The sequence below is a fragment of the Bidens hawaiensis genome, unplaced genomic scaffold, assembly GCF_021521415.1.
Source record: "Bidens hawaiensis isolate Kalapana, Puna unplaced genomic scaffold, B.hawaiensis_p1.1 tig00063423_1, whole genome shotgun sequence".
In the NCBI taxonomy this organism is placed as follows: Eukaryota; Viridiplantae; Streptophyta; class Magnoliopsida; order Asterales; family Asteraceae; genus Bidens; species Bidens hawaiensis.
Genome location: NW_027501342.1, coordinates 21,808 through 39,471, shown reverse-complemented (window position 1 = coordinate 39,471; position 17,664 = coordinate 21,808). Strand labels below are relative to the sequence as shown.

General features: G+C 37.8%; 2 protein-coding genes across 2 annotated transcripts; both read right to left on the bottom strand.

The window, feature by feature from the left end:
• Positions 1 to 6,465: 6,465 nt before the first annotated feature.
• Positions 6,466 to 7,429, bottom strand: LOC143603943 (uncharacterized). The gene is made up of 2 exons (XM_077080585.1): positions 6,632 to 7,429; positions 6,466 to 6,534 (listed from the first exon to the last, which is right to left on the bottom strand). The coding sequence occupies exons 1-2, from the start codon at positions 7,427 to 7,429 to the stop codon at positions 6,466 to 6,468; spliced, it is 867 nt and encodes a 288-aa protein (XP_076936700.1).
• Positions 7,430 to 11,492: 4,063 nt separating this feature from the next.
• Positions 11,493 to 17,363, bottom strand: LOC143603945 (trifunctional UDP-glucose 4,6-dehydratase/UDP-4-keto-6-deoxy-D-glucose 3,5-epimerase/UDP-4-keto-L-rhamnose-reductase RHM1-like). The gene is made up of 3 exons (XM_077080587.1): positions 17,353 to 17,363; positions 15,538 to 17,081; positions 11,493 to 11,969 (listed from the first exon to the last, which is right to left on the bottom strand). The coding sequence occupies exons 2-3, from the start codon at positions 17,068 to 17,070 to the stop codon at positions 11,526 to 11,528; spliced, it is 1,977 nt and encodes a 658-aa protein (XP_076936702.1). The 5' UTR covers positions 17,071 to 17,081; positions 17,353 to 17,363; the 3' UTR covers positions 11,493 to 11,525.
• Positions 17,364 to 17,664: the final 301 nt, after the last annotated feature.

Below are 17,664 nucleotides of genomic sequence, written 5' to 3'. Positions count from 1 at the left end.
TGTCGCGAAATAAATCATAAAATCAAATACTGCGCAAGCGCGAGCATATTTATAAACAACGAGTAATTAACAATAAGAGCGCAAACATGAGATTTCTCTCATGCGCGAGAAGGGACTCTTAGGTATTCTAGGCCGTTACGTCTAACCACCTATCCTAAAGTCAACGAGCTCTGATACCAATCTGTAACACCCCGACCAAAGGCGGATTATACATCGGGGCGCCACATATTGTTTCATTACTCGTGACACTATTGGGTGTCAATATTTAATAAATACATTCATTCGCGCACGCGCAAAGTAGACATAAGATAACATAAATCATCATAAATCAATATATTATAAGGCAAAATATTCGAACAACAATAACTTGTCTTGATACATTTTAATCTAGGTCCAAAATAAAGAAAACTTCCTACGTGTCCACAAGCTCCAAAACAGCTACAGCAAACCTGAACATGTGTTAAAATAAAACGTCAAACACTTGCGTGTTGGTGAGAAATCAAGTTTAATACAATACATAGATAACAATAAATCTGCGCGCAACATGTGTATGTCTGGTTTTCAACAAGGGTGTAATCTGATCGGGACCAACTCTAAGATTCAAAGACTGCCAGTGCTCACAATTGAGCTCACAAACAAGACAAACTGTGCAAGTGTAAACAAAAGAGAAAATCATAAACGATTGTTCTCCCGTGTTCATCTAATGGTACCATGAGAACTGCGGAATAGACCGACAAGACGGTTAATGATCCACACATACAAATAAACAGCCAAGTCTACATCCTCAACACATGGGATACTGCGCGACTAAAGTTCATAAACAAGTTTAAGACTCTAAGTTTGTATGAACACATGAACATCCCAAAACATTAAAAATAAAAAGGGATTAGGTACGAGATTACTCACTTGATAAACGATGCGGTGTAAGATAAAGCAAGAACCAACTTTAAACAAGCACAAGTTAACCTATAAATAAGATTATCGTTTTAATGATCTGTTTTAAGTCTTGATTACAAGTTAGCATAATTAATAAGTAAGTTATTATATATAATATGTTACCGGAAAAGCAGGACAGAACAGGGAGGAAGACGGAGGCAGAGAGGAGGACGGCAGAGAGAGCAATGAGCAAGAGAGAACAGGAGAGATTAAGTGTTTCGTGTGTGTAGTGTTAGGAAAATATTATTATTATTTATAGGGAAACCCTAGGGAACACAATCCCTAGAAAAGGGGAAAAGATCTCAAAAAGCAAAAGATTCCAAAAGCAAAAGATATCAAAAGATATGGCAGCAGGGAAAAAGAGAAAAAGCTGACAGGTTAACAGTAAAAAGCATGGGCGGGTCAGATAAAGGTACTGGTCAAAGCAAGGAAAAAGCAGATCTCAAAAGATAATGTCAGTCACTTTTTCTGTCAACCAATGGGGTTGGTGCGCATGCTGCGCCGAAAGTAACTTTTCAGACATAAAGCAGATTAGGTCAACGGCTCAAAAGATAAGACAACACAAAAGCAAACGGCTAGATTAAACAGAAGAAAACTCAAAGGGGTTTAGCGCGAGAAGGCTCGAGCGCACGCGCGAGGGCGAAGGCTGACAGAACAAACCTTAGCGCGCCGCGGGAAGAACTATTATCCTTAGCGCGCCGCGGGATGAATTACCATTCTTAGCGCGCCGCGGGAAGAACTTCCGTTCTTAGCGCGCTGCGAGAAGAACTACAATTCTTAGCGCGCTGCGAGAACAGTTCGCCTCGCGAATCGCAGGAACAACTGGTCTTCGCGCAGGCTTCCTTGTAAGGAGTCTGGCGCGTGGAGCTGCGCAGACAACCTTAGGCGGGAAGAAACAAAGGACACAAAAATAAGAGAAGGGGGGTTCAAGGCTTAAGGGCGGGACGGCGACAAGAGAGAGAAGGCGGGACGGCAACAAGAGGGAAGAGAAGGCGGAGAGAAGAAGAGGGACGGGACGGCGGAAAGGAAGAGAGAGAAAGAGGCGGGAAGGAAAATATATTATTATTATTAAAAGTAAAATATAAGTATAAATAAATATTAAATCATAAAAGAAAGAGATCGGATCAGAGAAACGGGTACCTGGGTCGGGTCGGATCGGGGCAGATGTCACATTGATTATCTAAACAAGCTTTCTCGTGTTTAACAACTTTGCCCGATTCAGCCTTCAACGCAGCCTGACCCACAACAAACCCACGGTCCCTGAGCCCAACAAGAGGAGACACTCCTGTAAGATCCACACAGGCGTGTTTCCCCCCTGCCCACCCAAACACAAGAATATCAGCTGGTCGTAAAGTAGACCTCCCTTCAATAGGATCCGTGAGAAAGTTAACAGGGGCCTCCTTTTTAGCAGAAATCCCTGCCCGTTTAAGAACATCACACAGAACATCCCTAACCAGATCATGTCTGTATTTAAAGCCAGGCAATTCTTTGCAATGCACCGCATGGTCACCAAAAGAATCCAAACAGACCTTACGACAAATTGGGCAAGGTTCATCCGTCGGGAACATAGGGATCATTAACCGGTACTTAAGGATAGCCCGATACTCCAAACCCGACATACGTTGGCCTAATCCTTCAATGGGGATGGCCGTTAGAAAATCCTGAGCCCGAGGAGCCCGAAGGCATTCAAACACCGCCTTTTGGCGAGGGGATAGATCAAACTTCACTTCTAAACTCTTGACGATTCCACTAAATAAGGCACTCGCCACAACATGTTGGGCTTTAGGGGGGGCGGTGTCCTTATTAGAGAACCCGCTAAGATCAAAATCTGGAAGTGAAGTACGTAAACGATCCATCGCACACCCATAATCAGAGTCCAACCCATAAATATCACAACCCCGAAGAATATGGTCTTGCAAACACCACGACTGTGCTCTCGAAGCCACAAAAGCATATGTAGATACATCCTCGGCCGAACAGAGACCCAACCCCCCATAACGGATCGGAAGTGATGCCAACCTCCATTGGAGATCCCCAAAGAACAGAGACCCAACCCCCCATAACGGATCGGAAGTGATGCCAACCTCCTTTTTGGTTCTGGATTTGAATAAAATGAAATATATAATTTTATTGCTTAGTAAGATTTTAATTAATTATTTATTTTTGTTTTGGTTTTTCAGATTTGTATTTGAATCATTGAATGTGATAAAGCATAATAACGAATGTTGTTTGATAAATACAAATAATAATGATAATAATATCATCTTAATGATAACTTTTTGTTTGATAAATACTAATAATAATTTGTAATTTAGATTTTTTTTTTACCTGTAAATCGTTTTACACCTAAGAACTTATAAGGATTTCAACTCGTTATCATGGACAAACATCCTAGTTTGATGAAGCATTTTGTTTGATGTTTTAGTTCATTACAAAGTAGTTTTCATTAGAATATAACTGTTTCATGAATTTTAGGGTAAAGGCACTATAGGAATGTGAAGAAAAAAAGATTAAAAGAAAATAAGTAATACATTAGAAAAGATAAGAAACTATGGATACGTATATAAGATAAAAATAACAATTAATTTAACATTTAAAACTATTTTTTAGTTTCTCTTTTATTGTGTTTTTAAAGAATATATTTCATCATCCGCATTTGGATTGTTGTTTTTTAATTCTATAATTTTTCGGATTAATCTTTAAGCATCAAAGACCTAATCAGAAGTTTTTGAAAAATGTTACTCAGTTATGGACGAAAAAAAGCATATGAAGGATATACACCTTGAAAATTAGAATCACTTTAGTAGCATTATGGCACAAACATGATAGTATCCCACTTCAATACACATCTTAGACTTGTTAAACTCATGGGGTATGTTTGGCAATGAGTTTTTAGGAGCTTTAAGCTTTTGGAGAAAAAACTCCAAAGTTAGCTACAAGATTTTACATTTGAATTTACAAGTTTGGTACTTGAATTTATATCAACTTTTGTTAATTTATATAATAATTACACATTAAACCCTTATTCAAAACTAACTATCCTCACGACTTTTTTAGGAGCCATAACTTTTTCACACGTTAATAATTTTTTTAAACAAATTACATCATAAAAACGAGCATTTTATTCTCTTTAATTTGAGTATGATATAGTTATACTTCTTTAACTTTAAAAAATTAACATACTATGTACGTGATTATCGGTTAGGATCGGTAAAAAGTGAGTCAGGTGAGCTCGAGGCATGTGTAAGACCAAATTAGGAGTCGAGTCAGATGAACTTGAGTCATGTGTAAGACCAAATTAGGGTCAGAACGAGTTGATACAAAAAGGGTTAAATTAGTTCGATTCGTGTTGGTACGCTTTTGAGTCGAAAGGGGTCATGTTAGGACATGTTTCAGATTAGAACAGTGCATGTTCAGAAAGGGATTCATATCAAAATATGTTGGTTTAAAAAATTAACTATTTGAAATTACTGTATATTTCAGCTTTGCTTTTTGATTTTCGATATCATTTACAAGCTTACTGCTTTTCCATGAATTACACGTCTATATTCAGGTTATGTATACACTGTCATCAGGTGAATCATGTACCGACACTGATTATGCGGTTGATGTTAGGTTGTGCGCCATTCCGCCGCACCACGCGGGCACCCAACTAGTTTTATTAAAAGCTTCTACTGCTCTGTCAAACACCTAAATATTTAAAAAGCTACAACTAACAGCTACCAGCATACAACTAACAGCTAGTTTTGCCAAAAATACTCATGATCGAACAAATTAACTATTGAGTTTGTCAAACTCACATTAAGGTCAAACTTATTAATTAATGTTAATTTATCCATTCTTCAAAATGCTCACTTCATATCCGTTGCCTAACATTCTATGGCAATGTTAATAAACATTACATTTATACCAAAGAACCCTACCCACAAACGCATATTGTTTTCATGTAAGATTCAATATCATGATCAAAGATATTCATTCGGCTATCAAATGAATGGTGCAACTAAAATGAAATGTGTATAAAATGCACGGATACTAATGATTAAGCATTGGCGAAGCTTAATGGAAACCCGTGGTTCCTGTTTTTTCTGCTCGGTTGCGTAAATTTACCCGTTTTTGTCTGAAAATTTTTAGCTCCTCTCCTTGGGCGCATATTTGTTCAAGCTTAACCATTGTGACTAAATGCAATCGAATTATAGACACCCGAGACTGATAAATTGATTATTTCATATCTAAAATTGCATTTTTTGTGGGGCCATAGATCGATAGTTCATTGATTGATGGATTCGTGTATAGTGTCAAGAGATGTCAGTTGTATGAAAAAAAGTTAATTTAATTTTCTTAATATGAGAAAAACAAATATAAGAAATCCTCCACCATAAATAAAAAAAAAATGCGAAAAAGATTCCGCAATCGGATCCATCCACCAATGAGAACCGCAAACCCATCCCAAAAGATTCGAGCAACCCTAACCCATCAAATCAAACCCAATTCGGACCATTCAATCGGATCCTCTTCTTCCATTCGTAAAATCGAACCCTAAAATCTTCCCGGATCTTCAAATCGGACTCTGGAATAACAAACCCGCTGTAAAAAGGTTTGAATCTCTTCTTTATTTCTTCATGGTTATTATTATTATTATTATTATTATTAGACCCACCCGTATTCATCTTTCATACTGATTTTCATGGAGAATTCGGGTTGGTTCAAGAACCACCGATTCGATTTTTTCATCGAACCCATTTGAATTCAATTCATACGAGTTTGAATTTAATTCGATAATTGTTCAATCAAAAGATTAAAAAAACCTTGTTTAATTGTTCAAAAACTAAAATTAGGATCATAATCGATTTATATTGTAAAATTGAAGTATTGTATACATTCAAAGGAATTAGGGTTCTAGATTTTGGTCGCCAATTGTGTTTTAGATCACTACTTTAAGCTAATTTTGACTTTTAAAGTCAAATTGTTGTTTTATTTTGATAATTACTTTGTTAACTCACATCCAAACACACCTTGAAGATTTTGGAATATCCAAATGTGGGAATATGGTGTTTATAGGTCTCGAATTTCAAACGTATATTGCATTTTAATTTTGCTAATTTTGACTTTTTAAAGTCAAAATCATGTCTTTTTTCGATGAATTGTTCTTTAATGATTTAAATTCTTGGTGTGTTAATCGAACTGTTTTAATTTTGATCATCAAATCACGAGTTTTCTGACATATTTATGACTCAAATAGGTTCATATCAAGTGTATGTAATGGAAATACAAGCCGAAACTCCTGCCAAAAAACCATAAAGGTTGACTTCAGTAGTATGGAATCACTTTGAGCGGGTCAGAAAAGCCGATGCGTGCTTTGCAGTTTGTGTTCACTGTCAAAAAAGGCTTAGCGGATCAAGTAACAGTGGAATGACTCATCTAAGAAACCATTTATTGCGATGTTTAAAAAGATCACATTTTGATGTCTCACAAATACTTGCAGCCAAAAGAAAAAGAAAAGACGAAGCGGGTATTGCGCTAGCGACTCTATCTTCTTTTCGATCTCTGGGAGAGGGTAGGAGTCTTTGGGGCAAGCCTTGTTGAGATCTTTGAAATCTACACACATACGCCAACTGTTGTCCGATTTGGCGATCATAACAGGGTTTGAAATCCACCTTGGATACTGGACAGCCCGCACTATTCCTGCTTGTACAAGCTTAGCCGTCTCCTCTCGTACGGCTTGACTTTTTTGTAGACCTAGACTCCTTCTTTTCTGCTTGACGGGTTCCATCCAGTGGAACTCGTCCATAGTATGCTGTACGAAATCTCGCGGGACCCCTGTCATATCTTTGTGGGTCCAGGAGAACACATCTGCATTGTGTAGCAACACTTCTTTCAGACCTGCCTTCCCCTTATCCGAGAGTTGGGACCCTATACGAACTGTCTGGTCCGGTTGTTCCCCATTAAGGACCCATTCTTCAACTCCCTTCCTTTCTTTCCCTCCCCTGCGGAAGCCGGCTATTATCTCTGTGGAGGACCGGATGGTGGCGACCCCTTTGGGGGTGGGGAATTTCATGTATCCGTGTACGGTTGAAGGAACCGCTCGGAGCGCTTTCATACCTAGCCTGCCCAAAATGATATTGTATTTTGAAGGGGCCCGGACCACCGAGAAACGGAGGCATACTGTCCGGGTTTTCTCGCCATCTCGAAGAGTGAATGGTAAGGTGAGAGACCCCAGTGGTTCCACTACCTCCCCTGAGAATCCCATCAACGGGCATATGTCTTCCTCTAGTCGCTCTCGGACCTCCCTTTGTAATCTCAAGAAACAGTGCTCGTACATCACTTTTACCCCGCGGCCCCTATCTACGTGCACTCGCGCTACCCGGTGTCTGGCCACGCTAGCCGATATATTTAGGGGCATTTCTCTAGCTTCTTCCTCAGTTATCCCGGGGAAGTTAACCTCCTCTCTCATCCAGGCCGTGCTTACGGGTGGGAATTCCTTTCTTCCCATTTCAAGGCCCTTCCTGGCTCTCCCCCATCTTATCTTCTTCGTATCATATCCACGAAGTGTCGGTCCTCGTCTTCCTCTTCCCCCCTACAGGGAGGTTCCCTTGCAGGTAGGGGCAACTGTCCCGTCTTGAGTGCCGTCTCCCATAATCTCTTCAACTGCACACAATTTTCAGTTGTATGGCCGGAACTTTTGTGGTAATTGCAGTATTCCGTCGGGTTGGGTTTATATGCCTGCTTGAACGGTCCAGGGGTCTTGGCAGGGTATTTAGCTTTATCAGCAGCCATTACGTCTTATCCTCCTGGAGGCGCTTTCTCCCCATGTGGAGGTCGGTATCACACTCCCTCCGGCCTCGGGCTAAGAAACCTTGGAGGGTGGTATGTCGTCAATGGTACGTATCCGGAATGACTTCCCAGAAGTCGGTATGGGGTGAATCGAGCCCCATTGAACGGTGTCCGAACCTTGCCGAGGCTAGAGTTACTTGTATTTTTTCCGATTAGGTACTTCTGGGGTCCCTTCTTCGTTTCCCACTCTCGTAGTTTGGAACCTGTGTCCTTTCCCCTTACAAAAGCTCGTACTCGATCCATGAGTTGATCGAACGTGGTGGGGAAATCTTCCCCCAGTTTTTCCGTGAGCTGGGAGAACCTTACCCCATTTATGAACCCGCTAATCTTCATAACTTATGGGACGCCTTTGATGTTCATACTTTCTGCCACATACCTGTCCATGAACTTCTCTATCCTTTCTTCATCTCTTCTTCGGATGTGTAGGATCTCGTTGGGGTTTTTCATGGCTTTCCTCTGTTGGCTGAAATTCCGCAGGAACTTCCCCTTAGTTCTTCATAACTGTCGATACTCCCGGGTTCTAAACTGTCGAACCAGACCCTCGCTCCCCCTGTTAAGGTTTGAGGGAACATTAGGCACCAGGCTGGCATGGACCACCCACTAACCATTCCCGCCCCTCAAAAGGCGTGGAGATGGTCTTCCGGGTCTTGGGTACCGTCGTATTTATCTACCGTAGAAGGGTAACATAGTTTTGGGGGTAGTGTGGCCTCGGCTATCCGCCGGGTGAACTTCGATACGTCTAAGGTATCTGAGGGCCGATATGGGGTGTTAAGAGTGTTAGATGCGGATTTTTCTTTACTTTTGACCGAGGAGAGAAGTGTGACCAAAGACTCGAAGAGAACCTCGGAGTCCCTGTGGGTGGCCTTTCTCGGGTTCTTCTTCTTCTCTGGACTTCGGAGTTTCAAACGAGAGTTGTGTCTTAACCGCCAGGAGTTTTTCTTGTTTCTCTTGTTCGTCCAGACAGGCTTTGAGTGTGTCTCTGTGGGCCCATATGAACTCCGGTGTTAGATCCCATTTTTCTTTAGGGGTCGGACCCTTGTCCGTATCTTCCCCCCAGTTCTCCATTTCCGTTTCATCTTCTATCATCACCGGTTCGTCTGTTTCCCTCAGATTCTGAGAACTTACCTCTTTGTTCACGGTGTTTGGGTCCGGTTCCCCCCCTTTCATCGCGGTGAATTGGGGGATTATAGTGCTTTTTTCAGTGTTTTGATCAGCCATTCTCGCCGGAACTGTGGTGTGAGACTCCTTAATCACAAAGGTCCCACGGATGGCGCCAATGTAAAAACCAAGTTTGAATCGGGGATGAGTTAGTGCATGAGAATAGTGGTGGAAGGTTTTTCTGGGAAAGTTCACAGCGAGGTGGCCGATATTATTCTGGAAAAAGCTTGTTTTTTATGTTTCTTTTCATGATGGTTACAAGTATGAGTATGCCTACATATATAACAACTAAAGAGCATCTTTTCCCTCCTTGACCGTTAGACTGGGGTTGCTTCCTTTTATCCGTTGGTCCGTCCTCTGGCCTTTAACCTGTGTAGAACTCCCTATTATCCACTGTGCACTCCTTTTTCCTCAGGCGTACGTCATCGCCCTAATTTTCCTGTGGGGATCAGACCAACAACGACCCTTCAACATTGGCCTTGTCTTGTTATCTTAGGGGTTCTTGGGCCTTTCTTGGGCTTTTTGGTGGGCCGAAATCCCTGTAGTCTCTTCAGCGAGCAAGGCACAAGTTATATATAGATCCTAATACTTCCTAATACAAGCCGTTTTAGGTTGTTATGTTTAGTATAATTTATTTCCCTATTGATAAGAAATTCCAGTTAGATACAAAGATAAACCGTGTAGGGTTTCATAAGTTTTGAGCAAGAATCTTAATACAATAAAAGAGTTTGGGTGTTAACTAAATTAGCGTGTTTACCAATTCTATCTTGAGTTTAATGTTTGGTTAGGCTGGATTTGACAATTTTGGGTTGAACCAATAATTATGATTTTTTAAAATATACAAACTGTATAGGCCGATAACCGCTGGTTTTCAGGATTTTACGATTTACTAGTTTTAGACTAAAAAGATTTAATTAAAAATAGTCATATATCAAATTTATTTAAGGAAAATTGAATTTTAATAAGCCCAATACATTTGGTTTTTTAAATTAATGTAAACATGCATTAATATCAGGAGCACATTGTCATGATATCACTTGATTTTGATTTAAACTCGATTTCTTACCGGCGTGTTGCGTTGGACTGGTGTTTTTACTTTTAAATATAAAAAAAATGTTGGACTGACACAAATTTGGTCGTTATCGGGCTATGCAAAGGAAAGTAAAGCAAAAAAAAATCGTACATACCAAAATTCAACAAATTAATGTATTTAAATAAAAAATACTAGGCAAAATAAAACAATCGCACGTTGCGCCCAAGAACCGACGCCAATTTCGTACGAAAATAATAAATGTTTAAAAAGTTTAGAAAAACGTCCGAAATTTTAGAGGCAAAACAAATCATTGCAAATGATATAGCCGTGTTTGAGTGTGAAGAGATTTGAGTCATGGAGATGCGGTGAGCGTGTGAGGCTAAAAAGCACAGCACCCATCAAGCAAGACGGTGAGGCGGTGATCGAGTGGACCACATGGCCACCCCAACTCTCTTAACTGGTCACAACTGTCTCTCTATCACCTTTATTTTTAAATAAATTATTCTTACTCCTTTTCTTCATATTCCCTACCAAATTTAATATGCTATGACCAAAAAAAAAAAACTATTTCTTTAACCTACATAAAAGTAAATACTTTTACCAATATCATATATATATAAAATTAGGGCGAGTTAACCATTAACGTACAGTAGTCGCTTAATATACATTACGTATGCGAATATGCTCAAGATTAAAAAAACAAATATGTTCAAGTCAAATTCCAAAACCTAAAACATTCATCAAGGTTAAATATGATATTTTCAAGGTTATCACCTAAAACGTTCAAGCTTAAAACCTAATATTTTCAAGGTTTAAACCTCATTATGCTCAAGTAAAAAAATTGATTCGATTGAATATCCATGTGTAATTTCATGTATCAACTTCAAAAAGGTTAACTTTATGATGATTGAGGAACGAGGCACGAATGAACCATCACAGAACCAAGAAATTGATATGGAAAGAGATCGATTACCTGGAGAATTAGTTCAAAGCTTGAACGACGATGATGAATTTTCAACCCTAGTTGAGGAGACGGAAGTTATATCGTGTTAGGACTCACGTGTTTTCTGAAATCAAAGGGTATAGGAAGTCACGTACGTAATGTATGATAAGTGATTATTGTATTGAATCTTTTAACTATAAAACTATTTGATAAGTTATTAAGAATGTATTAGTATTAAACCGCATCTAAAATCTGTTGAAATATTATAAAAGAACTTACGCATTTTATGACAGATAATCAATTTTAAACAAATATGATAACCGCATAACGTATTTGTACTTAATGGATGAAAGTAATAAGAAATAGAAAGAAATAGCCATATAAAAACATCTTGTGTACAAGTATATTAATCATATTATCACTCTATTTTCTAAATTGGTCACGCATACCTGCCATATTTTCATATGTTCCAAAATGTTTTGTTTTCCATGAATAGATTTGAAATTTATTCTAACAAGTTCCTTAATTGATATTATTATTCTCTGAAATAAAGACAAGACTCGAATACTCTCTTCATATAAATATTAATAGCAACAAACAATCGTGACTCATGAGACTAAATCAATGTTTCTTGTTTGGTGCAAATACGTATTTAACCAACGATTCCTTAATCGACAGCAATTCGGGAAACTCTTTCTTCAACTTAGACGCATCCAACTCATTATTACTTCTTGGTGCCGCAATCACTCGACCCTGTTCTTCGAGCGTAAAACTTTTCCATTTAAATTCCGGGTTTATATACTCTCTATACAACTCCAATACTTCATTATGACTCAAAACCCCCGGACTTGTAAAATTCCAAATTCCCTTTAAATTCCGCTTGGCCATTGCAATCGAAATAGACAAGAGCTCGTCCAAAATAGTCATCAAGTTTGGAATGTCTACAACTTTATCATATCGCGTTATTTTATATATTAAATTACGTGGGTTGTTAAGGTCTGAAGATATTGCCATTTGGACCCGAAGCGTGCACACATTGTCATATTCTTTTAGTAGCTCCTCAGCCTATAAAAATAAGCAAAAAAAATGTCACCATGTTAGTTTCATAAGTATTCGAATGTATATACCAGATTAGTGTTTCTAGTATTGTACCCATTAAGGTTTCCTTGAACGTCTAAATTGTAAAGTAACCTATCTAGTTTTGAAGCAATGAATAGCCTTACCAAGACCACTCCCAATGGTGAACTAAAGGTGGTTTGTGTCACCGTTGAGAAAAGAAAAAGAAATTAAAAAAAGCCATAAAAATGACTGAATGATTTGTTGTGACAAACTAGTTTGCTTTTTAATCTTCATCTTTTCAATGCCACGTGTCAAAATAAATGTGGTTCTCTTTCTAATTTCTCTTTCTTTTTTATTCCATATTAATTAATTTAAGTCTACTATTGTTTTTCTCTAATACCTTTTAATAATTAAGTTTTTCTTTAAATCTAAAAATACAATATTGTTTAGGTTTTTTTAACACGCCGGTTAATAAAAATAAAGTTTATAAAAAAATATTTTTTTTAATATAAGATAAATATTAATCATTATCTATTTATATCCGACACTTATCAACTTTCTATTAGTTCATAAAATTTTTTGGATAAAGAAATTATTTTTTATATTTTTAGTCACTTTAAATAAAAGTTAAAAATTATATTTTATAATAAAAAAATAGTGAAAGTTGGACTGCTAATGAGTGTTGAAAGTTTGGCTGGTGTGACATTCGTCAATTTCGGGTCACTTTTGTTATGTTAACCCGACCCGTTTGTAACCCGAACATTTCAAATATATAAAATATTGGATCTTGTAATTTAAAATATATAAAATATTGGTTTTTTTATATTATGCATTGTTTGACCATTTAAACATACCCATTTTTATGCAAACCATAAAAGAATCTTTATACCCAACCCTTCACTACTTCCCTATATATACACACCCATCTTCTTCATTTTACTCTTGCTACATCTCCAAAAACTCTCTCAAAACTCCATAGATTCAAGGTTGTTATTTCTTATGTATTCTTGAAGTTTTGACTTCTCAAGTCAAACTAACTATAGTCTGTCATTCTAACTTGTTCATCAAACATTACTAACTCTTGAATATGGTGGTACAACATATATATAATACACACCCCTTGTTTCCTTTATTTGTTACTTCACCGACTCTGGTTGGTTAAGTTTCGAATGTCATAAGGCAAGGCTTCATGGAGGACTTCGTGTTCTTGATATATATTTACACACACATAACTTATTATACATATCACTTATGACTAATTTCTAACCCTTTAGTTTGTTCATCTTATTTACAAGTTCCAGGGTGTGGGTTTGTATAAGACTAACCTCGGTTTAACCGAAACTAGTCCAAACCGGAAACCGAACTTTTGTTTACTAGTTTTGTTAAAATAGTTGTTTAAACATGTTTGTTGCTAGATTTGAGTTTCAAAAATCATTTTTACAAGTTCTTTGATATTAAGCATATGGAATCCATCTATGAACTCGTTGGGGGATGGAAACCGAACTAAACCGAAACTTTTGCTTAAAAGACTTGTGGTTAACTTTTTTTGTTGTAAAATTTAAGTTTTCTTCATTTATAAACCAATATACAAGTTCTATGATATTTGGGCATGTAGAAACCATCTATGAACTATTTGTGAGATGGAGACCGAACCAAACCGAACGATACCGACTTTTACTCGCTTAAGACACACAAGTGTGTTTTTAGCTATTAAAACTTGTATATTTCTTTAAAAAATAGTTTACAAACTGATTTTAATTATTTTCTTAAGTACTTGGAATAGTTGGATCCAACTTGATCTCATAACATAGTTTGGACCGACAAAACCGAACACTCGCTTAACGTGCGTTGTTAGTTCTAAACAATAGATCTACATACTTGGTTAAGTGTTAGTATGTTTTAATGAGTTATCTCATAACAATTAATATTTTGGAAAGTTGACTTTGGGTTTGACCATTTGTGAAGACCCGAACCGACAACCCGAACACTCGTTAAAAACCCGTTTTAGTATCTTTAGCCTAATGGAACTTGCATTTTAGCATTTTCCCCACCTTATTACTTAACATTGGTTAAGTAAATATTAAGGTTAGATACTTTAACCCGGTTTTGAGCAAACTTACATTTTTTAAAAGGGTTATTATTATAAATTCTTAAATAGTTACATTTTAAACCTTGAACTTTAATTGATTAGTTTTTGCAACAATTATTTTATTTAAAGATCTTCAAGACAACCTTTCTAAATCCAAGACTTTCTTTTATTTAGGTTTCATACGTTAAACTCGTCGTTCCGGCAAATCTCCAAATAATCAATCTTTCAAGTTTATTACTTGAACGTGAGTAACTTCATACCCCGTTTTCTATCTTTTATTTTGGGGTGATATTTCAACTTATCTAAACTAAATGTTTTATACTTGGGTCTTAAACCACAAACGTTGTTGTATACCTTACTTGAATAATTGCTCGATTTGGTGTTCTATGCTTATTTGACTATGTGTTTATCGCTTTTGGATTGTGGAACTATAAATCCTAGACCATTTGGCAACCCCTCATGGCAAGGTGTCGTTAACGTAATGCAATTAACGATAACTATAAAATCCTAAACTATTTGGCAACCCCTTATAGTTGGGTGTCGCTAACTTGTTAGCGATAACTATTTATCCAAGTTTATAGCTATTATTTATGGTTTTGTATACTAGTTTTGTGGCTTTTCATATTATATATCTATTGTTCAAACTTATGAATTGCTCACCAACCTTTGTGTTGATAAACTTTATTTTATGAAATGTTACAGGTTTGCATCTAGGTTGATTATGGAGTTCGGTGAAGAAAACGTCACAAATACCGTTAGGATATTAGCAAAAATGAACAATATTTGATTTGCTATATTTTGTTATATTTTGTTGTATTTGAGTTATGAATATTTGGTTATGTGACATTTCGATGTTGTGAAATGAAATGAGTTTGTTAAATATTGTCGTTTTAAATAGTGTCATGCGCTTATGAGCAATCGTTGCACCCCGGCATGTTCCGCCGCCTTTGGTCAGGGTGTGACAGTTGGGTAGGTAGAGAGCATGGGTTTTTCAATGTAGACCCAAGTTCAAACATCACTTACAACACTTTGGGGGGACATGAACGGTTCAATGAATGAAGACTGAGATCATTGTGATCTCCAGTTCGATCCTGAGGGCAACCGGGTTTTACCACTAATGGGCCTTCGGGCGGGTGGATTTCCCCCGGAACTGGAGATAACTTGGAGACGCTTAAGGGCTCCGTACGGCTGGGTTGGGCCAACTGGCGGTGGCCTTTAACCATTGGGTCACCCCGTACAGAGTACCTAGGCATTCTATGTTTGTTGGTCGTTTAAAAAAAAGTTTGGTTGGGTAGATGGAAGGAGATAAATTAGTTTTATATTAAAGATTGGGTTAGGTTGGTTTATGAATGGGAATGGTCTAATAGACATTCATGAATACCTTCATAAACTTAATGGCTTATGGGCTTAACACTACAAACACTAATATGATATACATTCTAATAACAAGTTCACAAAGAATCGATTAGTAATTAGTGAACTTGCCACAGCTTTGGTTTTGGAATAGAATGAACCGGTGAAATTGGGTGTGTCTTCCTCTTTAAACCCGATACCCGAACCTTCCGGATGTTTATCGTCGTATTCGAATATGCACCCAGTGGCAAAGTTCATCATCAAGATCCCGTTTTCCCAACAAACATCCGCTAAGTTTAACGTTCCCAAGACATTCGTACGAATCGTCTCGGCTTTGTGAGACTCACACCAATCCACATTTGGCCGACCCGTGACACCAGCCGCATTAAACACATGCGTCGGTTTAACATTTTTAATATCAAAAACTACTTGGGCCCGGTTCTCCAACCGACCCGTTCCATACTCGTATTCAATCCCTTGCTTCTCGCATATTTTCCCTAGCAACCCACCGATCCACTCGGTTTTCCCATAAATCAAGAACTTCAAACCCGGTTTATTAACCGGGCTTGACCCGGTTCTCGAAACAGGTCCCCCTTTTTTATTTTCAGACACTTCCACCCCTCGTTCGACGCCACCTGGCATCACTAGCATACGTGGGTGCGGGACCAGCGCACTCGACACGTCACTCCACCAATCCGGGTTGCTAGTATACCAATCCATGGTCTTTTTCAAACCCGCCTGCCACGTGGTTTTTTCGACCCAACCCAATATTTTAAGCTTTTCATCATCTAAAAAGTATCTTTGATCATTAAACGGTCGGTTTTCGACAAACTTAATACTGGACTCATGATCAATATTAAACAGATTGCATATATCTTTCGCAACATCAAGAACCCGCCTTTCTTTCTTCGTTCCAATGTTATAAACATGACCAACTTCACCTTTATGCAGAATGACTTCAAAAGCTTCTGCAACATCTTCACAGTACAGATAGCTTCTAACATTCGACCCGTCACCATGAATCGTTAACGGTCTCCTTTTCATTGCCGACATAACGAATTTCGGTATCAGCTTCTCCGGATACTGATTCGGCCCATAAACATTGTTCCCTCTAGTTGTAATAACCGGCAGCCCGTATGATCTCCCATAAGCCATCACAAGCATCTCTGCACCGGCTTTCGTGGCTGAATACGGGTTCGTGGGAAGAAGCTGTGAAGCCTCATGGTTTCCCACAACCGCGTGTTCATCAGTCTCACCATACACCTCATCAGTGCTGACATGGATAAACCGTCTGATCTGGCGAGTAACTTTACATGCTTCTAAAAGCACATGAGTGCCATAAATATTGTTTTTGGTGAACTCGAAGCTGTTACCGAACGAGTTATCAACGTGTGTTTGTGCAGCAAAGTGCATAATGGTATCGATTGACTCGATTATTAACAAGTGGTTGACTAGATCAGTACTTGCGATATCGCCTTTAACGAATTTGAAATTAGGGGATTGTTTAGAGGGGTTTAGGTTATTGAGGTTAGAGCAGTAATCGAGCTTGTCGAGAACTACAATGTTGTAATGGGGATAGGTTCTAACGAGGCGGTTAGCGACATGAGAGGCGATGAATCCAGCTGCACCGGTGATGAGGATGTTTTTGGGTGTGTAAGTGGTCATAGTGAAGCAATCTGAATATAAACAATTTCAACAATTAATGTCACTTAGTTAAGATCTACAAATGCTGAAACTTATGATCAAAGTTTAAAATCAAAGGTATCAAATAATATTGTTAATTGTTAAATGTTAAACACTAGAATTGCCTAAAAGCTAAATGAAAAGTTTGGCATAACGTAACAGTTGAATATCAAATTGATTTAAATTGAAGCAGATATATATATATATATATATATATATATATATATAACAAATTAGTAATAAATTGAAGATATAAGAACTTACTTGAAGTTGATTCGGATCCGAATTTGTATGTATGAATTTGAGCGCGGAGAGTTTTATATTTTATATTTAAGTTTAAGCGTGTGGGAACCAATGTGTATGTGTGTGTATTTATAGTAGAAGATTAGAGCGCGTATGAAATGAAATATGAATAATCAAGCTGGATGCAATGGGTAATGATTAAAATATTAATGAGATCACTTCACACCTTTTATTTATTTATTTTTTATCTTTGTAATTCACTTTTCACCTGTTCATCCAAAATCTTTGAGAACCTGCTTCCCTGAGCCACTTGATCAATCTCGTTACCTTGGG